The 26,543-nt window shown below is 46.1% G+C and overlaps 1 protein-coding gene across 3 annotated transcripts in view; it reads left to right on the top strand.

Annotated features, from left to right (window-relative positions):
- The window catches only part of ryr2a (ryanodine receptor 2a (cardiac)), a 122,529-nt gene that overhangs the window by 17,812 nt on the left and 78,174 nt on the right, over positions 1–26,543 (top strand). For all 3 annotated transcript variants that reach the window (XM_040177416.2, XM_040177414.2, XM_040177420.2), the window contains exons 2-9: positions 14,966–15,085; positions 15,273–15,377; positions 16,823–16,897; positions 17,387–17,465; positions 23,372–23,484; positions 24,598–24,697; positions 25,455–25,551; positions 26,333–26,407. In XM_040177416.2, coding sequence (XP_040033350.2) covers positions 14,966–15,085; positions 15,273–15,377; positions 16,823–16,897; positions 17,387–17,465; positions 23,372–23,484; positions 24,598–24,697; positions 25,455–25,551; positions 26,333–26,407 — 764 coding nt within the window. The remainder of the gene's footprint in view (positions 1–14,965; positions 15,086–15,272; positions 15,378–16,822; positions 16,898–17,386; positions 17,466–23,371; positions 23,485–24,597; positions 24,698–25,454; positions 25,552–26,332; positions 26,408–26,543) is intronic.

The raw sequence follows: 26,543 nt of genomic DNA, 5'->3' as shown, positions 1-26,543 counted from the left end.
TACCCCAGCGTGTTGTCATTACAGGGTGTACCCCAGCGCGTTGTCATTACAGGGTGTACCCCAGCGTGTTGGTCATTACAGGGTGTACCCCAGTGTGTTGGTCATTACAGGGTGTACCCTAGCGTGTTGGTCATTACAGGGTGTACCCTAGCGTGTTGGTCATTACAGGGTGTACCCCAGCGCGTTGTCATTACAGGGTGTACCCCAGCGTGTTGTCATTACAGGGTGTACTCCAGCGCATTGGTCATTACAGGGTGCACCCCAGCGTGTTGTCATTACAGGGTGCACCCCAGCGCGTTGGTCATTACAGGGTGTACCCCAGCGTGTTGCCATTACAGGGTGTACCCCAGCGTGTTGTCATTACAGGGTGTACCCCAGCGTGTTGCCATTACAGGGTGTACCCCAGCGTGTTGTCATTACAGGGTGTACCCCAGCGCGTTGGTCATTACAGGGTGTACCCCAGCGCGTTGTCATTACAGGGTGTACCCCAGCGTGTTGGTCATTACAGGGTGTACCCCAGTGTGTTGGTCATTACAGGGTGTACCCTAGCGTGTTGGTCATTACAGGGTGTACCCCAGCGCGTTGTCATTACAGGGTGTACCCCAGCGTGTTGTCATTACAGGGTGTACTCCAGCGCATTGGTCATTACAGGGTGTACCCCAGCGAGTTGTCATTACAGGGTGCACCCCAGTGCGTTGGTCATTACAGGGTGTACCCCAGCGCGTTGTCATTACAGGGTGTACCCCAGCGTGTTGGTCATTACAGGGTGTACCCCAGTGTGTTGGTCATTACAGGGTGTACCCTAGCGTGTTGGTCATTACAGGGTGTACCCCAGCGCGTTGTCATTACAGGGTGTACCCCAGCGTGTTGTCATTACAGGGTGTACTCCAGCGCATTGGTCATTACAGGGTGTACCCCAGCGAGTTGTCATTACAGGGTGCACCCCAGTGCGTTGGTCATTACAGGGTGTACCCCAGCGCGTTGGTCATTACAGGGTGTACCCCAGCGTGTTGTCATTACAGGGTGTACCCCAGCGTGTTGGTCATTACAGGGTGTACCCCAGTGTGTTGGTCATTACAGGGTGTACCCCAGCGCGTTGTCATTACAGGGTGTACCCCAGCGTGTTGGTCATTACAGGGTGTACCCCAGCGTGTTGGTCATTACAGGGTGTACCCCAGCGCGTTGTCATTACAGGGTGTACCCCAGCGTGTTGGTCATTACAGGGTGTACCCCAGCGCGTTGTCATTACAGGGTGTACCCCAGTGTGTTGGTAATTACAGGGTGTACCCCAGCGTGTTGTCATTACAGGGTGTACCCCAGCTTGTTGGTCATTACAGGGTGTACCCCAGCGTGTTGTCATTACAGGGTGCACCCCAGCGTGTTGTCATTACAGGGTGTACCCCAGCTTGTTGGTCATTACTGGGTGTACCCCAGCGTGTTGGTCATTACAGGGTGTACCCCAGCGTGTTGGTCATTACAGGGTGTACCCCAGCGTGTCAATGCGTGAATTATTGGGTGTCCAGCTGTGGCAGGCGTGTAGCCTGTGTTTGATCACGGTCTATTACTATTATTCTACTTTATCTGCACAATGGAAGTGAGAGGCATATATCAATACAAAAATAGTCATTTCGTGTTGTATCTGTTAGTAAGTTTAATGTTTAAAATTGCCGACAAAAATAACCTCAAAATGTAAAAATGGCAAAAAAATGTTCAGGTGAGTGTGTGGGAGGGAGCAGGGGCACTCCCCTGCCTCATGTTTGAGTGTTTTTTGTCCTCCCACTAGCTCTGGCAGGATGATATGTGAGTGCTAGGTGAGAGAGGCAGAAAGTGTAAATGCTAAAATGAGAGCTTTAGAAGAGCTTTAGCAAGTTGGTGCTCATGCAAACCGATATGTAGCCTGACAGCTTTGATGATGACACACATCACCCCCCCTCCCCCAACACAAAGCAATACTAAGGTAATAGATGTATTTGGATTGGAGGATGAAACAGGGTTGAGTGGGTAATTACATAAAGCTATTCAGCCCCATCAAGCTATGATAAAAGTATTTGGCAAAAAAAGGTTTTAAGAATAAAAGGTTTCTGGATAAATGTATACGGTATAAAGTAAAACTTATTTTTGAGGTCTGCAGCTAGTTTTGGAAAGTCTTGTTAATTAATCAGTTCTGTCTCAAGTAGGCTGCCACCGCCGGTTGAGTGAAGCCGTGGCTAAAGTGTGTCAAAATGCATGATCTCTCCTGACCAGCAGGGGGCGACTCCTCTGGTTCAATGGAAGTTTATAAAAAAATCACTCTACTTCTCTCTTTATTTATTCCCTCAGTGAACATTGGGAACATGGTCTTAATCTCATGTCCTCTGCGATACGGCATGATGTTTATTTAGTAAATTATTGTCCCCATTATGGTGAATTCTCAATGGATCAAGCATTCATACTGAAATCAATCTTGCGGTCTGCACAGACCACTCAGCGCCCCGTGAGTATCTGGCTGCTAGAGGCAACGCAGATGTTTGATTGACACATTGTTCATCCAATCCCCAATTGCGAGTAGTAAGCAGGTGTACGGCAGGACCACTGCAGGGACCACCACCATCAGATAGAACCACCATTATATAGAACCACCATCAGATAGAACCACCGTCGTACAGAACCACCATCGTATAGAACCACCATCCACAGAAGCCTGTGGGAGGGAAAGCACAAATACTTTAGGAAAGGGTAACGTTGGTTTATGATGACAGTAATAGTTATATAATTAATATTTATAATAATAATAATAATGATGATGATAACAGCAGCAGGTGTCAGCAGGGCCACGGTAGGAGCCAGGAACAGGTTCCAAATAGAACCATGGTCCACGGAAACCTGTGAGGAAAGAAAGCACAAATACTCCGGGGAAGAAATAAAGTTAGTGATGCGCATTAATGTTTACTGCAATAGAAATGGGTCAATGGTGCTAGAAGTGGTGGGTGTCCGCAAGACCAGGCAGGAGTGAAGACCAGGGTCCAGATGGAACTACGATCTACGGAGACCTGCGAGGCGAGAAAGCACAAAAAACTTCAGGAAACAAGCTCAATTAGTGATGTGCATGAATAAAACGTGAATTATTGTAGACGGAGAGAGCGAGAGTGCGAAAAGAGATCAGTGTGTCCCAAGAAGTCCCCCGGCAGTCTAGGCCAATAGCAGCTTAACCAAGGGCTGGTCCCGGCTAACCTGTGCCAGCCCTAACTACAAGCGATATCAAAGAGAAAAGTTCTATAACATGTTAGGGTTTTCCAAGACACATAATAACTTCTTTGTGGTTTAAATAAAAAAATTTAAAATTAGATTATGTATTGGGTTTTGTTTTTATTACTCTTCTGATCTGTGATATGCTTAAACCGCTATAACTTCAGCCCTGTTGGTAGGGCCCTAGAGTAAAGGTCAGGGGCTCACCAAAAATAATTGAATATATGAATGTCCACATTGAGTGGATCGGTAATTGTGAACATACTTTGCTCTGAATTATATTGCTGACTATTAGAAATGATATATATTGTTGACTAACCTTAATTGTCTTCAATTCTGAGTCATGTCTTCTAATACATGATTTTTAGAGATTCAATCAAAAGTGACTATGGAATAAGACCCTGTATTCAAACAAAACAACCCTGGTAGATGTCTTCATGTCGGGAGTAGAGTGCCATGATTTCTTAGCTATCCCCATCTCCTTCTTTAACACCTCCACATCTTAAAGTGCACCAGTTAATCTGTGTCTCTGTTTTTTCACTCTCTCTCCCAATATCAATATCCTTGTCGTCTGGTTTGGGGGGAGGAAGGCAGTACTGCTCGTTTGTTGTAATTACAGAGACGTTTGGGATTGGGATTACGTCCAGTTTGTGTGTGTTATTGCCGTCAGAGAAATGTTGGCAGCAGTTGTGTGGTCAAAGTCAAAGTCCTACAAATCCTGCTGGCAATTGTGAGTTAGTGTGGTCATTCTGGGGCCAGCTGGAGGGGATTGTGACAGAACATGCAGAAGAGTGTTTGTTCAGGAAATCAGGAAATCAAATCAGCGGAATGAGGCTTTCATCTCCAAATGTGTCCAAACCAAAGAAAAACACTATCACATCTTCCTGAACAAGAGCGTCAAACCCAGAAACACACCTAAAAAAGAAAGAAATTTCTTGATATTACATTCATATAGCTGGTTTATCTAAAGCGACTTGCAGGAAGTGGATTTGACCATGTGATACCTCCCAAAAATGACAAGAATCTACTGCTTCAAGTGGCACATTTAGAGAGCAAAGGACATAGTGAAAGATGTTTTTTGCAAATCTGATTGGTTTCTTAAATCCGATATTTAAGAAGGACTGCCTGCACGGTGGTTTGAACAGAAGATCCACCCTGCCGTTCGTCCTCATTGTGCACTGCTAGGAACAGCTTCTTCTTAGCACTTCCACAGCTTCCAGAATGAGGTACATCTGCAGAAAACTTCCACTTTCAACCCCCCCTCCTCCCCTCATATTTGGTTTGGATCCAATTTGCAGACTATTTAGCATTTCTAAAGCTAAACTGGATGCTTTGTGTGTATGCCACATGCCTAGTTTCTAATGAATTGTGTACCGGAGCAATTTGCCGGTGGTGTTTTGGTGCTCCTCTGTTGTGACACAATGCGGCTCCAGAACATGACATATTAACACGTCACATCAAAAGATTAACAACGTTCAGCTGCATCAGACCCAAAAATGAACGATATGATTACCAAAATAATCCATAAGAACAATAAAGTATGGACTTACCCAAATGGGACGGAGTGCTTTTGCTTCCCCACACGCTTCCTTTTATGGCCACAAGCATGTGATGTTCCAATGGGTGAATAATGAGAACATAATGAAATTTATTTCACGTAGCTCTGAACAACTTCGTCCTTGCCCCTGACCTCAGCCTGAAACATCCAACTACTTAACATGTGACATGACTGCTCACACTGTTGTTCAAGTTCAACCCTTAATACAGAGATGAATGCTGTAGAACTTTATTTTATCATGGATTTTAAGGGATCTTCCAGGGTAAATTATTATCAAGTTGTTGTTATTATGCTGGCTGTGGCTATCGTTACATCCTCCGCTAGCAACTGCTTGGTTGGCGCTGAGCGCGTGCAGCTCTCAAGAGATCAGAAAGAGCCGCAAGCCAATTCCATCATCGACTTCAGACGCAGTGACTGCCTTTTGTTTCGAGAGCTGAGAATGGAAGCCTCGCTTGTCTCCCTTCTCTTAAGACAAATGAAGTGAAGACGTGATCTCAGGCCGGACCATAAACTAGTGCACTGCACTCTCCGATTGCAGATCCAGCGTTTGAGGCTGTATCGTAAGAGTTTATGAATCTGGTCTGATGTCAAGACGTAACTGATTTTAAGCTATAATTGTATAATTAGACTGCATGTTGATTAATGATAATTGAGACGTGATACAGCAGTATTAACCCTTTTTCATGAACTGCAGGGTTCACAGAGCAGGATACAGCACACCACAGTGTCTACACTGTATTTAGTATTTATCGCTCACACAGTTTGTTTACGGCCAATTAGAAAACGGTTCATTATCAGCATGTAATATTAGTTGAACTCACATATCCTTTGATCCTGCGGTTCCCTCTGAAGTGGACGAAGGCCTCCTGAAATAGCGGGTTGGACCGCCTATAGCCCAGCGGAACAAAACTGAACTGCAATCAGAGCTCATTAGGACTGTCAGAATATCAGATTATAACAACAAGATTATCGTGGCACAAATGTCCTGTAACAATATTGTATCGGTAGAACTTGATTGACGGATGTTCAATGTGGCTGAGATTTGATAATCAAGCCAGTCAGGCGTGAAAAGACTCCGTGGTGGTCTCTGTCCTAATCTAACACAGGAAGTCCGTGTGTGTGTAAGTGTGTGTGGTCATGTTAAAGTGTCGGGCTGCCACAGGTTTGGAGTTCTTAGCCCGGTGCCCTCTGTCCATCTGCACGGTGCGAGATGCGGGCAGCAGACGCTCACGTCACAGCTGGTGTGAGATGCCATCACAACATGGTCTCTGTTTTGGTTTGTATTATTATTCGGCACCACAAGGAAATGACTGTGGGGGAATAATCTAGTACTGGAGGTGTTTTTAAAGAGAGGTTATTGTTACAGTAAATGTGACTGATATGGAAATAAGGTAATAGCATCAGCCTGATTCTGTCAAAATGAACATACTTGCTTTTTATACAAAGCAGTGCTGTAAATAAACGGTAATGTACTGTAGAATGCAAATAACTATTAGTACCGAAGGGATTATCAGTATTTATTCAGGCTAAATTTGTTTGTGATGAGAATGAAGTGTCGTCCTCACTGTGTTCCTCTTCCCTTCTGCTTTACTTAGATTACGTCATGGATGCGCTCCCCTCCTCCACCCTCTCTCTCTCTCTCTCTCTCTCTCCCTGTGTGCCAAGCTTTTTAAACCCTCCTCCGCTGACCTGCCTACTGTCAGTGTGTGTGTGTGTGTGTGTGTGTGTCTTCCAAATCCCTGATGGTTTTAACAGTGGATATTTGGACTACGAATCACACAAGCACCACACTACACACCGACACACTGCAGGATCATCTGGCATATAGATGCAGCAGCAAATGAAGGAAAAACAGCTACATTTGTACTGTATTAATACATATTTTTTAGGCACTGTGGCAGCTAAATAATGTTGGATAGATGCATAGTTCAACCAATTCATTTATGACTAGAAATAGGAGCAACTAGAGTCATAACTAGCTTTGGTACTGTTTCCAACTGAACTGGTTCAACGTACCAGAAGCAGCATATTAAGTAGGCAGGTGGAATTTCAGACAGAAGTGGGCTTTTCCTGTCTTTCTAGTCTTTGCGCTAAGCTATAAAAACAAATAAAAAAAGGGTATACTTTGGGGGGGGCTTAATGCGTTTGACAGGTCAGAAAGCGATGCAGCCTCCACTTCACTTCTGTGTGCTAAATATGGCATCTTACATTCATGGTTGCAAAAAATTTACATTCCTAAATCTCCCAGCTCGAGGCTTCCTAACGACAGTCCACAAACCAATTGGTGAGGTCGACATGACAACATGCACTGCCTATGGACTTACTCACCTACATTTGGTCTGATATGCGGTTTTGCTGCAATTGCACCGGTGGGCTCAGTGGAAAGGATTAGGGATCCTAGCAGTGTTTTTTACTTTTCCAATATGTGTCTCTCTCACTTAATCGCTATCCGCCCCTTTTATGTCAGAGGATTATATATGTCTTTAGTGAGCCAGTTTGTCCACCTTTGGACTCCAAACATGCCTCAATGGTAGCTCTCTCCCTCTCTCTCTCTCACTTGCCTCTGACCCTTAATGTTTCAACTGACTGCTACTGTTGAATAAGCTGTTGTGTAAGGCTGTATTCAAGTCTGTGCTGCTTTATGAGTGCAGCCTTGATGAGCACTGACCATGCACTCCAATGTGCCTTTATGCACAATTTTGTGTTTTTTCTTGAGCACACAGTTGTGTGTGTGAGTTTATGACTCTAGACTATTGAAGACACGTTAATTTATGTCAGTCTATTCTTGTGTGTGTGGGAGGGTAGTGCAGCCTAAGAGTCTTTTTCTTGAGAATGGGAAGCCATTTTTTTGCTGCAGTTGACACCCCCTTTATTTTGTAACCCGAGGGAGTCAAACCTTTTCACTGTTCATTCATCCCCGATTGTGTTTTAGGTTTTTCTACATGCTCAGCTTTTCACTTGTTGCAGTGATGTAGTCAATTACTCCTGTGCAATCTCCTTTTGCGTGATGTTAAACTGAATATTTTATTGAGGAAAGTGAGAATGCAGAGGACCCTGCACCTTCTGCTGGTCGAGTGTGGAATAAACAGTGGGAATACACTTAAAAAAAAGAAAAATGTATGTAAACCCTGCTTTTTTGCAAGCACACACATACAGTATAGAAACTAATATAATGTAATCTATGTGGTAAATGTAATTGGATGTAACAAAGGATGCTTAGGGATTATGAATTATTTGTTTTTGAATCCTACGGTATTGGTTTATCTCAAAAAGCCTTTTTAACATGTGAGACTTTTAGGTTTAACTGTTATGCTGTGAGTATTTTTACTATAAATAATAAACATGGAACTGCACCACAGCCGTTTCTTTTAACAATGAGCACAATCATTGATGACAAACACTGCTTAAAAGTGACTTAATGCTTTCAGCAAACCGTAAACACAATCTCAAATCAGATTTCATCTTCCGCGGTGACTCGTAAAGGTTTTGGAATGCACGAATGAAATAATGTCCTCTTGCTGGTTTTCCCAAGTCATTATATTACATGTCATTTAGCTGACGCTTTTATCCAAAGCAACTTACAATAAGTGCATTTCAATCATAAGGATACAAACTCAGAAGAACAAGAAACAAGAAAGTACAATTTCACAAAATAGGCTGCTAAAGATAAGTACCAAAGTACAAGTGCAACAATACGTTTAGTGTTTTTTAGTCAAGGTAGAGTCTGAAGAGGTGTGTTTGCAACGGAAAATGTAAAGACTCTCTGCGGTCCTGGTGGCATCAGAGAGCTCATTCCACCAATTAGGAGCCAGGACAGCTAAGAGTCGTGATCTTGTCGAGCGTTTTGCTTTCAGTAAGGGAGGAACAAGCAGTTTGGCAGATGCAGAGCGAAGTGTGCGCTTTGGGATGTAGGGTTTGTACAGTTACAGTAGTCACGACGGGAGATGACAAGAGCCTGAATCAGTACCTGCGCTGCCTTGAGAAGGGGACGCATTCTCCTGATATTGACCAATATAATGTTGTGCCAGTTTTTTTCGATTCAGTCTTTATGGGAATATGTTTGGAGGGAAGCCATACTTTCTGACCTGGTTTGTATGCCAGAGCTGGTGTCCGACGGCGGTTTGCAATGCGCTGGTTATTTTCAGCTGAGCGGAGAAGGGCAGAGCGGGTGTCTCTTCGGACCTTAAGGCAGCAGCGGAGGTGCATTTGGACTGATGGGCTATCAGCTATCTGACCCTCTACAGAGGGAAACACAGCCCACAGACGACTCAAACGGAGATAAACCTGTGGCAGTGCTGGTCAGGGAATTATGGCTGTATTTGATCCATGCGAATTGTGCACTCCAGGCCATGGGATTGGTGGTGGTTACACACCGTAGAGCAGCCTCCAGGTCCTGATTGGCTCTCTCCGACTGGCCATTAGTTTGTGGGTGAAAACCAGAAGACAGACTGACAGTGGCACCAAGAGCTGGACAGACCTGAGAGATGAATTGGGGTCCACGAGACAATGTCCAGTGGTATTCCATGCAGGTGAAAAACATTGTGCACAAAGATTTTAGCGGTCTCCTGGGCGATGGGTAACTTGGGAAGAGCCACAAAATGAACACTCTTAGAGAAGCCGTCAACGTTAGCGAGGATGACGTTTTACCTTGTGAAGGGGGTAACCTGGTGACGAAATCAAGAGCAATGTGGGACCAGGGGCGGACCGGAACGGGGAGTGGTCGTAATATATCAGCTGGTTGGCGATGAGAGGATTTCCCTTCAGCACATCCCGCGCAGGCGGCAACGTAGGCACGGTTATCCCTCTCCATGGATGCCGACCATGGATGGCCTTCATGAGTGACAGGGTGCGGTTCATTCAAGGTTGGCAGGCAAAACGGGAAGTGTGCGCCCACTGGAGAAACTGAGACCAGACAGAGTCGGGAACAAATAAACAATTTTGGGGTCTATTACCTGGGTCAGCCTGTGTCCGTTGAGCCTCCCTTACTTTGGACTCAATCTCCCATGCCACCTCAGCAAGAACACATACAAGGGAACAAGGGACACAGGAGCTGAGCGATGGGTGACTAAAGCAATAACCCTGCCATCTAAGGCAGTTGCAGTGAGGGGTTTTTCTAATTGTTCAAAGGGGATGCCATACTGGAGGGCCCTGTCTCTGTCTAGAAAACTATCCTCTGCACCAGAGTCAACAAGAGCTAGGAGCGGCAACAAGACTGGGTTGTGACAGAGAGTGGCTTTGATTTGCATCCTGGGCGGCGGAGTTTGTTCCGGAAAAACAGACTCCAGAACCCCCACTGCTACTGGCGAGCCCTGTCTTTTGGGCGAACTGGACAGACGGCTAGCCAATGACCGGATTGGCCACAATAAAAGCACTCTCCCTCTCTCATTCCGCAGGAGGAAGATGAGCTTGACCTAACTGCATGGGTTCCACAGCGGGTAAAACAGGAGTGGGTGATTGAGGCATAGAGGAGGGGTGCGTTCCCCATGCCACGAAAGGTGGTGATGGGCAGGAGCTAGTTAACTGCCTGGGATGGTCAGCTTTCTCTCTGCGTTTCTCCCGCAAGCGATTATCACGCCGGATGGCTAGGGAAACCAGGGAGTCAGAGTTAACAGGTTCATCAAGAAAAGACAGTTCCTCCTTTATTTGAGTCCATTCAAAAACACCCTGCAAAGTGCCTCATCATTCCATCTAGACTCCGCTGCCAGCGTTCTAAACTCCACCGAGTTGTCTGCCACACTTCTGATTCCCTGGCGGAGATTGATCATACATGATCTGGATGATCAATAACCCCTTTCATTTTGCAAATGACGTCGGAATATGGAAGACTGGCAACTGCCTGATTAGCACCGAAGGCTTTTGCCCAAACCCTCTCAACAGCCCCAAAATATAACACACCTTGGAAATGTCTGAGGGAAAGTTCAACGGCCGCTGGCTGAAAACCAAGGAACACTGGAGGAGAAAACCTCTGCATATACCCAGGTCTCCAGAGTAGGGTTCTGGGTCCGAAGCATGGAAGTCTCTGAGTGAAGGAGGCACTGGGCAATGAGCTGGAGGGAGCTGCGGGCTGGCTGTGCAGAAATGGCTGCGGGGGTAAGATAAGTGGTTAACTGAGTCACCTGATCTGATAATTGAGTAATTTGGGTTACCATAGCCTGGCTGTTTTCAAAAAGGGTCTGGAGATATTGCTGGTGTTGTCCAAGTAGAGCACCTTGGCTTGAAATGGCTCTTTGGAAGGTGGATTCCTGATCCGGTTCTGCTGGATCGAATTAGCCAGATCTGTCTGAAGGTCGACAGGAGGTGGCGCATGGAGTAGAGAGGGTGCTACTAACCTGACAGGTGAAGAGAAGCAGTAAACCCAACTAAGCTAACTAAGATAAAATCTCACCCAAAGCAACAATGCTGGACACGTTTTCTCGAACCCGAACGCACCAAGCCTGATGCTTCGCCGGCTCCATGTCTCTTGCACAATTTTTTTGTTTTGTTTTAATTAGGATATATTTTTTCACATAATTTAACATATTTTTTCTAATGTCTAACTATTCTGACAAATAAAACGTTCTTTGTTCTTTGAAATAGCGTACTTTTATTACTATGCTATTATACAAAATTGCAATAATATCGCATATCGCAAAAAATGTTAAACAAAAATTTGACGGCCGTAATTGGGACTTGATTCTTATCGGGTTCGGCTGTATGTTATGAAAAAAGAGAACCCTTTATGACATGGTGGGTTCACTGCTTCTCTTCACCGGCCCGTGTCCGCTCTGTGTCTGTGCGCAGCCTAAGCCCCGCCTCCGCTCTCCACAAGGAAAAAGGACAGCGGCATCAACTTAAATGTTGGTGACGTTCATTTATATGTAAAATTAATATCGCAGCACCAAAAATGATTGCACTCAATTTCAGATACTGGGCAATAAGTCAATTTATTGCATATTGCGACAGGCCTACCACTACGATAAGGGGATGGTTTCCGGAGAGGAACGTCAGTGCAATGTTTGGCAAAAAAATTGTAATATGGTGGCATTATAGGTTAACAATGAGGAAATAAAGGTAGAGGTCGTCATAATATATGTATAATATACATACATATACTATTAATTAACATCAGATATCACATACATATATATAAACATATATATTTCCCTATATTTCCCTATTATACATGTATAATAGGGGAATTCCCCCTCCCTTGTGTTTTGACATTCCCTTTAGTATAAATTTGATGGAATACACAGTGTTACATAATTATTACCATGTTATTACCGTGTTGCAGTGTAAAGCACGAGTCAAATCGCAATGACCACACGTGGCTCAGATGTAGCGCCATGAATCTTCCATCCATCCCCGGGTGGCTCTCTACTCTCTCACTCTCTCCATAGAAGGCTGGAATGCAAACTGCCGCTGACACAGAGACACCAGACATCTTCATTAGGGGAACATTGTGTGTGTGCATCATCCATCATAAATGTCTCAAAGGCATTATTAGTATCGAAGCTTCCTCTCAGTGCATTCTGTGAGTACAGGTATGTGGGTCTGCATGTGTCGCATGTTGTAGATCATTAAGACACTACGGCAGCTTCTCAATTACCTTACATGGCTCTGTGTTTGTGATGGTATTCCCTCAGCCCACACGTCGAGATAATTAAGCAGAACCGCAGTGACAGATGAATTCCATTTTCATCTTTTTCTGCTTGCATGGTTCTGTGGCCAGAGGCCCGCCCATCCCTGCTATCCGCCAACATTGTCAGGCTGCAGCCTGAGAGAAACACTGCTGCAGACAATTCCCCAGAATTACCCCCTTGGGAGAGACCTGCACTTTGTGGCCGTTTTCCTTAAGTCTGTTTGCACGTCTAGTGTTCAAGATCCCTAAACAATGAAGGCAATGCTATTTCAATCACTGTTTTATTCTGTCAGTCACTGCTGGTTCCTCACCCCTCTTATCTGGCTGCTCGGTGCCAAAGTGTGTACCAGAAGGCGACATGGTCATAGTGACGTCACCCATTTGTTTGTGGACTGCTGTGCCTTGACTTTTGTGATTTTGCAGTTGCTATGTTGGTGCCACGTATTTTTTTTCTGCAGCCAGTGAACGTGGGTCACCTTCTTTGGAAGAAAACTAGAAACTAGAAATTTATACCATAAACTAATGATTACAATTTACCGAGGGACTAAATCAACAGAGTAGAGTCCTTTTTCAAAGACTCCCTTACAATCTGACTGTAACGGGTGAGGTACAGGCGACAGACAGCAGCAGCAGTTCCAATCAGAGTACTTTATTCTCCTCAATGCCAACAAACAGTTGAAGGAGTCACCAGGAAAAGACGTGGTCGGGGACGGAGGACTGGGTGGATTGCAGGGGCGAGACGGGGTAGTCCAAGACAGGCAGGGTCGGCAACAGTCCAAAAGAAACGCTGGAAGGTCTGGCATGAATGCGGAGAACGATCTGGCAGCGAGTGATTGAGTGACAGGGGTTTAAATACTAAAGGGAGTGAGTAGGGTAGACAGGTGAGTGTGACTAGGTGTACAGAATGACCTGATAAAGGTCCAGCAGGAGAAGGTCAAATGAGAAATGACTTAATTTTGCACCTTCAGGAGTCATATTGCAGTACCACTGTTGGCCAAGAGGTCCCATGGAGAACTCTCTTTATTCATCTGTGAGTATTCCAGACTACAAAGTGGCATTGGGACATTGTTGTGGTTGTCTGCAATTAATTGGTGCTGAGGTGAATGCTTCGTTGAATAATAATTTATTCCAAAAATGCAGTTTATGTGAGTTTATGTGTGAGCCAATGGCCACCGTCGTACAAGGTCTTTAGTAAAGCGCAGTTGTTGATACCAAAATGGAGCACTGCTGGTAGGAGACCAGGGTCCCATGGTCGAACTTTTTTTTTTTAAAGGGAATATAAGCAGATCTATAGGCAGAGGGAGACGGCAGATCTATGATGTGAGATGTACATTTCCTTATGTTTCTTTCACTGGTCCTCTACAGACTCCAAGTTGATGGCCTTTGACCTCTTTAAAGGGCATCATGATGTCTGGTGTTTCAGTCTCTTGTTCAGGTTATTTTTTGTTTTATCTTGATTCAATACCAGGACAGAGAGGGAGGCTGAAGGGATGGGGACACATATCACTTATATACACTACTTATTTTGTCCTACTGTTAATGATGACACACAGACAATGTTTCCATGTATGGATAGACAGACTTTAGGCATGCACACAGTTGTGGGCCGATTAGAACTCAACTGATGTGTGGGCAGACAGATATTTGATTGTTTGTGACACTTTATAGTGCTCTTTGTGTCTGAGAGCTTATCAGAGCTACTCGCTGGGCCTCAGTGTCTCCCGATTAACACTCATAACTCTTGACACAACAACTGTTCATTTGATCATCCTGTACTATACTGAGGTGTAACACCACAGAAATAGACGTGGGAAACATGAGTGCATCAAAAAATACTAACTGGTCAAGAAAGCCATTTTAAATGGTCTACGATTATGGTTTAAAACAGATCTGATCAATGAATCCTATAAATCTGATTGGACATCTAATGCCACATTTTGACTGAAACTGACAACTGACATTAAAATAGTTTGTAATTGATTAAGTTGTTTCGTAAAATCATCAAATGTCTAATAGTTCTTGTCGGGCCATATGGCTCCAGATATATATTGCTGTCTACAGCCCAAAGTGTTTATAAAAATACAAATTCAAATCCAGATTGTCTTTACACAAAATAAAGATTTGAGAGCTAGTCATATTGTTGTTGCAATGAAGGACAAATATGTAGGAAACATACATTATGTGGTTAAAACTAGTAATATAAAAAAATAAGAACTGTAATATATATATATATATACACATTAATTAATAATTTAGTTCTTTGCCCTCTTTGAATCACTATGGTGATACTGGGTACAAAATGGGTGCTCCCAGTCTTTATTATTTACTTTAGTGATATTAAGCACACACACGTGTGTTTTGACATTGGTCGAACCTCTTTGTGAATGTCATTTCTCTAGAAAGACAAGGTTGCAGTTGTTGCCCTCCACCAATGAGCGACTCCATGAATATCTTGTTTTGTAACTCTACGTTCGTGTGTGCGTGTGTGTGTGTGTGTGTGTGTGTGTGTGTGTGTGTGTGTGTGTGTGTGTGTGTGTGTGTGTGTGTGTGTGTGCGTTTAGGACGATGAGGTGGTCCTCCAGTGTTCAGCCACGATCCACAAGGAACAGCAGAAACTCTGTCTGGCTGCCGAAGGCTTCGGAAACAGACTGTGCTTCCTTGAATCCATCTCCAACTCCAAGGTACTGATGTGCAATAATACTAACCATAGCACACTCCTCAATGCCATACGGACATCAACAACACACATGAAATACCTCCTGTGAAGGACATTACTTATGATTCACATAATGGTCCCACTCGTTATCAATTCACCAGTTGTGAACCTCTGTACAATTCTGCCTCTGTTTCACCCTTTTACCTTTTCAGAATGTGCCTCCAGATCTGTCCATCTGCACTTTTGTGTTGGAGCAGTCACTGTCGGTTCGAGCCCTCCAGGAGATGCTGGCCAACACCGAGGAGAAGGCTGAGGGGGTGAGAGTGACGCATTACAAACATTAAGGCACACAAACACAACAGCGAATATACACTAGGCTGTTCTAGATCAGGTGAAACAGGCCGGCTGATGAAACAGGGAGACGAATGTGTTTACTGATCTGTCCTCCACAGTGAGGGGGCGTCCTTGCTAGAACGTATCAAAGCAGCCAGAAGGAAGCTGCCCATCATTTTCCATCAAGTAATAGATTACACATATCAGCATTGCGGTTCCAAACGGTTTGATTGTTACACAGGACAGGTCAGCTGATGACAGCTACTCGTAAAATGTGTAATTTGGGGGGGGTCAATATAAAAGGAGCAGAAGTGGCCGCGCATGCGTGAGGACCGAAGTCATCCGGTGGGCCAAACTGGATTTGACATACATTTGTGGTCAAAAGTTGACATATACATACATGTATTGCACATATGCAAACTCCTCCTTCCACACGCTGATTAATACAGTAGGGCCGAGATCCTCCTTGTGGCAGTGGCAAGTGGGTGGCAACTTTGTGGCAGGCAGCGGCAATCGCCAGTAAATCAGTCGGCGTCACAACGGCACGCTGGGTGGGAGGAGCCAATTTTTCCCAGAAACAACTGTTATTTGTACGACAGGTCAGCTGCTGTAAATATTTTATTTTATTTAATTTTATTTGAGACACGTGAGCCCCCGTCTTCTTATTACAGAGGCTAATTTTAGGTTTGGACCGGCGGGTTCCGTGTAGGGGGTGGGGCTCTCAAGTTTGATGCCACCCACTTGCCACTGCCACAAAGAGGATCTCGCTGTCACTCGATTAATACGTGTGGAAGTGAAGCATCTCTGCACTGTATGTACAGTAGATACAGGCCAGGAAGGAAGGACTGCAGTGCAGCAGGAGCCATCAGCTACAGTTGGTTGTGTAGGAGAACTTTCATGCCACTGTCTTACTCGCGCAGACTCCAGTGTCAAGTTTTGGACCACCTGTAGAGTTCTGAAAAAAGGACACAGACACAGAACAAGGCTGTATAGAAAAGTACACTGGCACTGGTTTACTTTATAGCTAGCAGTGTCTAGTTCGTTGATCAGGTTTAATTACCTGTAAAGGCCCAGATTATATTCTGAATATTTTTTTTCTACTTGGAGTAACTCCTGGGTTGATATTACAGTGAGATGCAGTATGCATCATAAGTTTGAATGTCTTTTTAAAAGTACGTTGATAGATGGACACAATCACATATCTGCTGCTTCCTAACTGTAGTGGGAAGAATGTTAGCTCACATTTCACAACTTTACGGGTGAGGATCCTTGTTGGATGAAGTGATGCAGTTGGCCTCCGACTCCCTCCCTCCGGTCTGCGCGGTTTATTAATATCTCTGTTTGACTGTTTCTCACTATTTTTCTCTCCCTGTTTTAATGTCCGGTAACTTATTTCTGTCCCTCCCTCCTGTCACTGTCTCCCTGTCAGACAGCCCAGGGCGGCGGCCATCGCACCTTATTGTACGGACACGCTGTGCTGCTACGCCACTCCTACAGTGGAATGGTCAGTGAAGACATAAGCACTAATGAACATGCACTTACTAAGCTAGTTTGTCCCATGTTTATTCATTTCTTCTGTTTTATGTTAAGTTACTGTTTAGAAACTTTTAACTGGTTATGAAACAGCCTAAATTTAATACCGAAGCGTCTGAATGACAGCACTAAATGAGACAATTGTTGAGAATATTGGCTTTTTTAAATAGCTCCTCTTAATGTCATCTGGGCCACTGGTTGCAATTCTGTCAAAATCAGAGGAAATTACGCAGTTTGACCGGAAACTCCTTTAGCTCAGACAGCTGAGCCTCCAGCAGAGGCCGGCCCCGATCCCAGTAGCAGCCCAGTACCCTGCAGGCCCAGGCGTAGTGCTGCAATCTAAAGTTAACTGGTGTTTGTGTGGTGATTTTGTTAGACAGTAAATAAGTAATTATAAGCACAATACTTGATCATAATCAAAGGATAAAGTAATGATTTTATCAATTGTTTCCCTGTTTAGTACCTGTGCTGTCTGTCCACCTCCCGCTCATCCACAGACAAACTGGCTTTTGATGTGGGACTGCAGGAAGATACCACAGGTAGGAGTGAGACTACACAGCGCTGCCATCCCTCTAGGATTAACACTGCCAGTATCACAGCTCAGACAGAGACCCAAACGCAGATGTGAGGAATATTAAATGTCTTTTAATGAAGAGGCGACAAAGGGACACAGGTTTAATACGGGAGACATGGAAGGTGGGGTGTACTCTAAGGGTACGAGGAAGGACCAAACGAACAGCAGAAGGACTGATGACCCTGGAGATGGTAAATGGGCCGATGAACCGGGAAGACAGTTTCCGGGATTCAACACGGAGAGGTAGATCCCGAGGGGACAACCACACTCTTTGCCCCCTACGGTAGCGAGGAGCAGGGGTCCGACGGCGGTCTGCCTGTCGCCGATACCTGGATGCCGTCTGGAGAAGAGCAATCCGGGCCTTCCTCCAAGTCTGACGACAGCGGCGGACAAACATTTGGGCTGAGGGCACCCCCACTTCCGCTTCCTGGACCGGAAAAAGGGGAGGTTGGTAGCCGAGGGAGCACTCAAAGGGGGAGAGGCCCGCAGCAGATGATGGAAGGGTGTTACGGGCATATTCCTCCCAGACCAGCTGTTGTCGACTCCAAGTGGTGGGATTGGAAGATACTAGGCACCGCAGGGTAGTCTCCAGGTCCTGGTTGGCCCGCTCCGACTGACCATTAGACTCTGGGTGGAATCCGGAGGACAGGCTGGCTGACGACCCGATGAGGGCGCAGAACGCCTTCCAGAACTGGGATGCGAACTGGGGACCCCAATCCGACACCATGTCAGTGGAAAGTCCATGGATCCGGAAGACGTGTTGTATTATGAGTTGGGCCGTCTCCTTGGCAGAGGGGAGCTTGGGTAAGGGGATAAAGTGGGCTGCCTTGGAAAACCGGTCCATGACAGTGAGGATGACGGTGTTGCCATCGGAAGGAGGAAGACCGGTCACAAAGTCCAGTGACAGGCGAGACCACAGGCGGTGTGGCGTAGGCAACGGTTGAAGGAGGCCGGCCGGAGCTTGCCGCGAGGTCTTACTTTGGGCACACACCGTGCAGGCGGAGACAGGGGGCACGTCCACCCCCATGGTGGGCCACCAAAACAGTCTACGGATGAAGGCAAGGGTCTGGCGAGCCCCGGGATGACACGAGAGGTTGGAGGAATGGCCCCACTTCAGAACTTGTGACCGCTTGGGGTCCGGAATCAAACAAGCAGCCTGTAGGGACATTCCTAGGGACCTGGCTCGACCGCTGTGCCTTGCGGACCTCAGCTTCTATTCCCCAGACCAGGGATGTAGCCAGGCAGGTGTGGGAAGGATGGGCCCGGGATCCGGAGGGGTGGTAGCAGGGCTGAAGACTCGAGACAGGGCATCTGGTTTCGCGTTCTTGGAGCCAGGGCGATATGAAAGAAGAAAATGAAAACGGCTGAATAGCAGAGCCCACCTGGCCTGCCTGGAGTTGAGTCTTTTAGCGCTGCGAAGGTACTCAAGGTTCTTATGGTTGGTCCAAACTCCGTTGCCGACGTCATAGTTCCTTTCCGCTGGACTGAGTCTGTGGGAGAGAAAGGCGCAGGGATGCAGTTTCTGGTCGAGGGCTGAGCGCTGGGACAGAATGGCTCCTACGCCCACTTCCGAGGCGTCTGTTTCCACCACAAACTGGCGAGAGGGGTCAGGTTGGCTCAGGATGGGGGCCGTGGTGAAGCGCTGCTTAAGGTCTGCAAAAGCACGGGCCGCTTCAGGAGACCAGCGAAATCGGACCTTGGTAGAGGTGAGAGCGGTGAGGGGAGATGCCAAGGTGCTGTAGTCCCGGATAAAGCGACAATAAAAGTTTGCGAATCCCAGGAACCTCTGGAGCTGAACCCGGGAGTGCGGTTGTGGCCACTCCTCCACCGCCTTCACTTTGCAGGGATCCATTCGGATGCTCCCAGCTGCAATGATGTATCCCAGGAACGAGATAGTGAAGCGGTGTAATTCACACTTCTCCACCTTGACGAACAGCTGGTTCTCTAGGAGGCACTGGAGCACCTGGCGGACGTGGGCAACATGCTCCTGGGCAGAACGGGAGAATACCAGGATGTCGTCCAGGTACACAAGACGCACCGGTTCAGCATGTCCCGGAATACGTCATTGACCAGTGCCTGGAACACTGCAGGGGCGTTGGTCAGGCCGAAGGGCATCACTAGATACTCATAGTGGCCGTTAGCGGTGTTGAAAGCCGTCTTCCACTCGTCCCCTTCCTAGATCCGAACCAGATGGTAGGCATTTCGCAGGTCCAGTTTGGAGAAGACCGTTGCTCCCTGAAGGAGCTCGAAGGCTGAGGAGGTGAGGGGAAGCGGATAGCGGTTTTTGACGGTGATGTCATTGAGGCCCCTGTAATCAATGCAACGGCGTAGGGATTTATCCCTCTTCCACAAGGAAGAATCCCGCTCCCGCAGAGGATGACGATGGGTGGATAATTCCTGCCGCTAGAGAGCTCTCCACATAGGCCTCCATGGCCTTGGTCTCCGGACCAGACAGGGAGTAGAGACACCCCTTAGGGGGGGGAAGTACCAGGAAATAGGTCGATGGCGCAATCATAGGGGCGGTGCGGGGGCAGAGATGTCACCCGGAACTTGCTGAAGACTTCCCGCAGGTCCTGGTATTCGGCCAGAACAGAGTACAAGTCAGGGGTGTCCCCCGATGCCGGGTTCGCGGAAGCCGAGGGATGTTGTGCAGCCCCCAAGCAGTGGGCGTGGCAGAATGGGCTCCAGCCCTTTATGGAGCCCGTTGTCCAATCAATGAGGGGGTTATGCTTTTGACGCCAGGAATGGCCCAGAACCACAGGCACGTGAGGAGAACTAATAAGTAAAAACCAGACGTGTTGGCTATGATTGCCAGAGATGCGTAGAACCACTGGAACGGTACAGAGTGTCACCTTGCCAAGGGGCCGGCCGTCCAAGGCTCGAGCCTCTACAGGAGTGGAGAGGCGTTGGGTCGAGATGCCCAGTTGCTGGACCAGGGCGGAGTCAATGAAGCTCTCATCAGCCCCGGAGTCAATGAACACTCTGATGGTGTTGGATTGGGCCCGCCACAGAAGAATTGCATGCAGCGGGGCACGGGTAGTATGAGTCCAGGGAGTCTCTGTTTGTCCGACCAGCATACCCGCCCCTACTGATGAGCCTGCTCTTTTTGTGGGCAGGTGGAGATGTAACGGCCGGGAGTGCCACAGTACAAACAGCTGCGGCTGCTAAATTGCCTCTCCCGCTCAGCAGGGCTTATTCTCGCCCTTCCGAGGTCCATGGGCTCTGGTCTATCCACTTCGGGAGGCTTCGGATAATTCCGGAAAGACTCTGCTGCGCCCCTAGTGTCTCTTTGGTTGGAGAGCCGGATACTTCCAGTTTGTCTGGGGTTAGGGGGGGCACCTAACCCCTAATTGCTCCCCAGGCAAATATGTAAAATGCCATGCGTTAAAATGTAAAAAAATGTAAGTCGCTTTGGATAAAAGTGTCAGCTAAATGACCTGTAATGTAATGTAATGTAATTAGTTGTATAAAGAATCAGGAATCAGAAAACATTTATTACCGAAGTAGGTTGGACATACAAGGAATTTGACTTGGCGGTTGGTGCCTAACATCAGACTGTAAGACAATGGACAACAGAAAGAAAGAAAATGACGTGTTAAATTTACAGATTTACAATTTGACTTTACCATATAAAATAAAATATAAGGCTATGGGCTGGAGGGATATAGAATAAACAATGAAAAAATAACAGATAAGAAGGAATTTAAATAAAAATAAAGTGCACCAGCGAACAGATAATCATACTCTACACACTGTGTTGTGAGTGTATGTGACAAGTGACAGCGTATGTGCATGTGGAGTGTGAAGGGAGTGACCGGTGGAAAGGGATGTTAGAGTCAGTCAGTGGGGGACCCGGGCTCTGAGGCCGACTGCCGACGGGAAGAAACTGTTTGTGGGGCGGGAGGTCTTGGTCCTGATGGACTTCAGCCTCCTGCCAGATGGAAGGCGCACAAACAGGTTTTGTCCAGGGTGAGAGGGGTCGGCTACCATCTTTCTAGCTCGCTTCAGGGTCCTGGAAGTCCTGCAGGGACGGCAGATTGCAGCCGATCACCCTCTGTGCAGAGCGGATGACACGCTGCAGCCTGCCCTTGTCCTTGGCTGTGGCTGCAGTGTACCAGACGGTGATGGAAGAGCAGAGGATGGACTCCATGATGGCCGTGTAGAAGTGGACCATCATCGTCTTTGGCAGGTTGGACTCATCCCCACCAGAGGTCAGTCCAATGAGGGTGGTGTCATTCGCAAACTTCAGGAGCTTGACGGACTGGTGACTGGAGGTGCAGCTGTTGGTGTACAGGGAGAATAGCAGAGGGGAAAGAACGCAGCCTTGGGGGGAACCGGTGCTGATGGTCCGAGAGGCTGAGACATGTTTCCCAGCTTCACGTGCTGCTTCCTGTCAGACAGGAAGTCTGTGATCCACTTGCAGGTGGAGTCGGGCACGTGCAGCTGGGAGAGTTTGTCCTGCAGCAGAGACGGGATGATGGTGTTGAAGGCAGAGCTGAAGTCCACAAACAGGATCCTGGCGTAGGTCCCTGGGGAGTCCAGATGCTGGAGGATGTAGTGGAGGGCCATGTTGACAGCGTCGTCCACAGACCTGTTGGCTCTGTAGGCAAACTGCAGGGGGTCCAGGAGGGGGTCGGTGAGGGACTTCAGGTGGGTCAGGACTAGCCGTTCAAAAGACTTCATGACTACAGAGGTCAGGGCGACGGGCCTGTAGTCATTGAGTCCTGTGATTCTGGGCTTCTTGGGAACAGGGATGATGGTGGAGGCCTTGAAGCAGGCTGGTACATGACATGTCTCCAGGGAGGTGTTGAAGATGTCTACACCGGAGACAGCTGATAAGCACAATGCTGTGTCAGTTGAGGAGACAAACCCAAAGAAAAGTATCCTCAAATCCTCCAATCCCACCAGCACCATAGAGCTTTTTTTGCATCTTTTGTCAGTGTTCTCCAAGCAGCAGAACACAGCTGATTCCAGTGGAACATATCTCCGATCCCCCTCTATACCACCCACTCAGCAACAATCACCAGACACAGTCGAGACTAGCTGGCAAGCAGCTATCTGCTAAAGAGTCAGCCATTGGTCTCTGGAGTTAATGGAATTCTGAAGTAAGGTGAAAGCAGAGTTAATACTGCTCTAAACAGGTGGACTTAAACAACACTCCAAATGATGATTAACGTTGCTCTGTGTCTGTGTGTAAATATATAAACTGTTTACCATTTTATTGTTGGTATTGTTTGGTTCGATTTTTTGTCCATACTGTTAAGTTTAATTTGGAAGAAAGAGACTTTTTGTTGAGATCTGTGTAGGGTCATGTCCGGTTCATAGCTTGTGTGAAACTAAGTTATTGACAATCAACAGAATGATTAATTATCACTAAGATAGTTCATCAATAATTAAGTAACAAGGCCCCTCAAAAAAAAACTAAATAGGGGCTAAAAACCGAACTATAAATCAAGTTTCATAATTGATATTCATTTAATAAGAACAAGGAATTGACGGTTTAAGTTTGAACAATGGACTATGCTTCCAGTCCATTATCTCAGTACATATTCAATTCAATTTATTTTATTTTGTATAGTCCATAATTGCAATTGCAATTTACAATTTTGCCTCTTTGCAATTCTCAACCCTCTGCTCCTCCACCGTGGTTTTCCATGTGGAACAGAACAGTTGGTCTCATCGTCTTCTTTACACACGGTGCAAATAACAGCCAGTGGTGCACAGCACACAGGGCAGGATAATAGATAGTATCACCACAGGCCTTCATGTTGCTTTCTCTGGTCCTGTGTTTCATGGGCATATTTCTGCTACGTTGGCTAAGTTAATGTTTGCTTTGTGAGTGTTTTCTTATTTGTGTGTGTCTGTGTGTAGGCGAGGCATGCTGGTGGACCATCCATCCGGCATCAAAGCAGCGGTCAGAGGGGGAGAAGGTTAGAGTGGGAGATGATCTCATCCTGGTCAGCGTCTCCTCTGAGCGATATCTGGTGAGTAGCAGCTGTTTGTGACAGCTCTCACTTTGTGGCTTCACTTGTTTCTGCTTCCTTCATTCGTTGCTTCTGTCCTTTTTTACGGTTTCTTTCCTTTGCTACTTAAATTCCTTTTCGTTCCCATTCCCATTCCTTCTCCCTCACCATGATCAAAAAGGAACAAACATGTCAGACAGTGTATTATTATTATTATATATGCTGGTGGACCATCATATATATGGGCACAGGGCTGTAGTGGTAAAAAAGTGGTAAAATTAGAGATGGTAAACTATGAATTTAGTGATCAGACGGAGCTCAACTCGATGCAACGCGACAACGCAACACAAAGTGATAAAGACTCCATTATGTTATCAGTTAAAGTCTTATTAAATCAATGACATTGAATAAATATGTTTATAATATATTACATATATTACAAGAAGAAATGAAGAAAAGTATGTGTAGGTCTAACCCAAATAGAGTGTCATCAGTCTCAGATTCTTCTTTTCAATTCAAAACCATGATATTCAATATTCAAATCATTTCCGACGTAGGAGTTGAACGTATTGTACATCTTTTAAGTTGGTATTTCTGCACACATGACATCCGTCCCGGGAGAGGGATCCTCCTCTCGCCGAAGCTGTCATCGCTTATTTTCTCCCTATTGAAGGCCTTTTCATTTTGTGGGGAGTGTTTCCTGTGCCGCTGTGAGGGTTTCGGGACAGAGGATGTCGCATGTGTACGGACAGTAAAGCCCTCTGAGGCCAATTTGCGATTATGGGGTATAGAAAATTAAATTAATTGAAATTGAATCACGGCAAAATCTAACAGCGCCACCGCTGCAAGGGCGGAAAGCACAGCAAAGTATTGCTAGGAGATGTCTGCAGCTTGGACTAGTCCTAGACTAACATGATGGGGCTGGACCCTGATGTTTCCATCAACCTGATCTGCATGTTTTTGTGTATATTAGTCTGGTTTGCCCTCTGACTGGCTGGCAACCAATCTGTCCATCGCCCAAAGTTGGCTGGGATAGACTCCAGCGCCCCCTGTGTGCAGGATAAGCGCTCTGCAGACGGATGGATGGATGATCCGGTGTGTCTGCGATTAATTCCTTTGTGTTTCCTCCTGCAGCATCTGTCCTACGGTAACAGCAGCCTCCACGTCGATGCAGCCTTCCAGCAGACACTATGGAGTGTAGCTCCCATCTGTTCCGGCAGTGAAGTAGCACAAGGTACATCTGTCTACGGTCCTACGATTCTCCGTTTGCTTCCTCTTGTGACTGTAATACAGTGAGCAGTAAATGTAGTGGTAAAGGCTGTAACGTATCCAACACAGAGACACACTCGGGAAACAAATGTCCGTATGTCTGCTCTCGTATTTTGTTTGTCATTCGTGTTATTCTCTGTTGCATTTTATATGGACTCTTGTGTGTGGAAATGAGGTTGAATAGTACGTGAATGCACACAATATGTTCTGTAATCCTTCTGTAAACTATTTCACCGCCATTCACCATCATTCTAATGTTTTAACCATTTAGATATTGGCAGCTCCTCTTTTTCCTTTGTGCAATCAATTATTGGCAACAGTAGAGAACTCTGGTTTTTAATTGTGTGTATCTAGAAACTTCCAATGTGGGCTCGCTTAGCTGATATGTAGGATGGAAGTACTGCCCCTTGTACATTTAGTGTAGTGGGGACACAGGAGTTCTCCATTCGGGCAGTCGGCTGTGCTGGTGCTGCTCTTTATTTAGCTGAATAGGTGGGTTTCAAAGGCTGGCATGTCTGCTTTCATACCATAATTGATCCTTGCTGCTCTCCTCCCACGTCACCACTGTCAGGTCACATCAGAATGCTCAAATGTGTTAACCAGATAGGCAGTGAACGGACTGATTCTTGAGCATTTTTCTCTAATACGATTCATTTTGAGTCCCAAAGTCCCTTTATCTCTCCTTCTACTTTCTACTTTTCTCCATGTCTCTTATTTTGCAGGTTTCCTGATAGGAGGGGACGTCCTGCGCCTCCTTCACGGTCACATGGACGAGTGTCTGACTGTTCCATCTGGGGAGCACGGGGACGAGCAGAGGAGGTGATGTGCTTGAAACTGCACTGATGTCTAGACTCATATTGTAGTCCGTTTTTACACAAAGTATTTTCCTGAGCTGATTCAGTGTAAACATCGCGTTGGACATTCAAACTCACCAATTGTGAAAGATCGAGGCTCGGTCCGTGAAGCCAGACAGGCACATGTTATCTTTTCAAAAAGAGCTTGTCCGTTGAAAGGACATTTTCCGCTATGCAGTGTCGTTGTAAAATAGATTTCCATCTAGGATTATTTAGTCTGTAAGTCAACCTTTCCAACAAAGATATGCGAATGATTCCATCATGATGGGTTATTATACTAAATGTAGCATTACATCCTGAGGAAGCTGAGTTCAATTACCTTGTGCATCGTCACAAACACAAAAAATGTTTTGCCATCTTTTATTGAAATTTAAGTTTCTTAAGACTTTCCAAACTGTGCAAAGTCACCTCTGCAATCAACGCTTTGCCTTCTGATGCGTCCTGTTCTTCCAATTTGGCTCTCCTCCACGCACAGTTTAGACTATTAGATCCACACAGGCTTTCCGCTGTGACTGCGACAGGAGAACATTAGTAAGTATAGTCTTAAGCTCCCAAAAGACACCGCCGGGTTTTTAAACGATGCCGATGAGAGCAACTGTGTTCTCTTCCCAAAAGGTTTGTTACCGAGTCATCCAGGTAGTACGCAACTGCAGTAGAAGTGGAATAAGTGACTTTCACATTCTTATTTGTTAAGTGGATATATGAGATGTATTCTGAAGGTGTGCTACTTTGGTTTTTACCCCCAGGACAGTCCACTATGAGGGGGGAGCGGTGTCCAGTCATGCCAGGTCCCTTTGGAGGCTGGAGACACTGCGGGTTGTGTGAGTACACCATTCATACAAGAAGGATATAAATATAGATATCGCTTATGAATAATATTCATAAGAGGCCGAGAGACACATAAAAACACAGATAACGGAGAAAAATGTCACACAAATTTCACATACAAAACATTGT

The sequence above is a fragment of the Gasterosteus aculeatus genome, chromosome 5 (assembly GCF_964276395.1).
Source record: "Gasterosteus aculeatus chromosome 5, fGasAcu3.hap1.1, whole genome shotgun sequence".
Taxonomy (NCBI): Eukaryota; Metazoa; Chordata; class Actinopteri; order Perciformes; family Gasterosteidae; genus Gasterosteus; species Gasterosteus aculeatus.
This window is presented reverse-complemented; position numbering and strand designations above follow the sequence as displayed.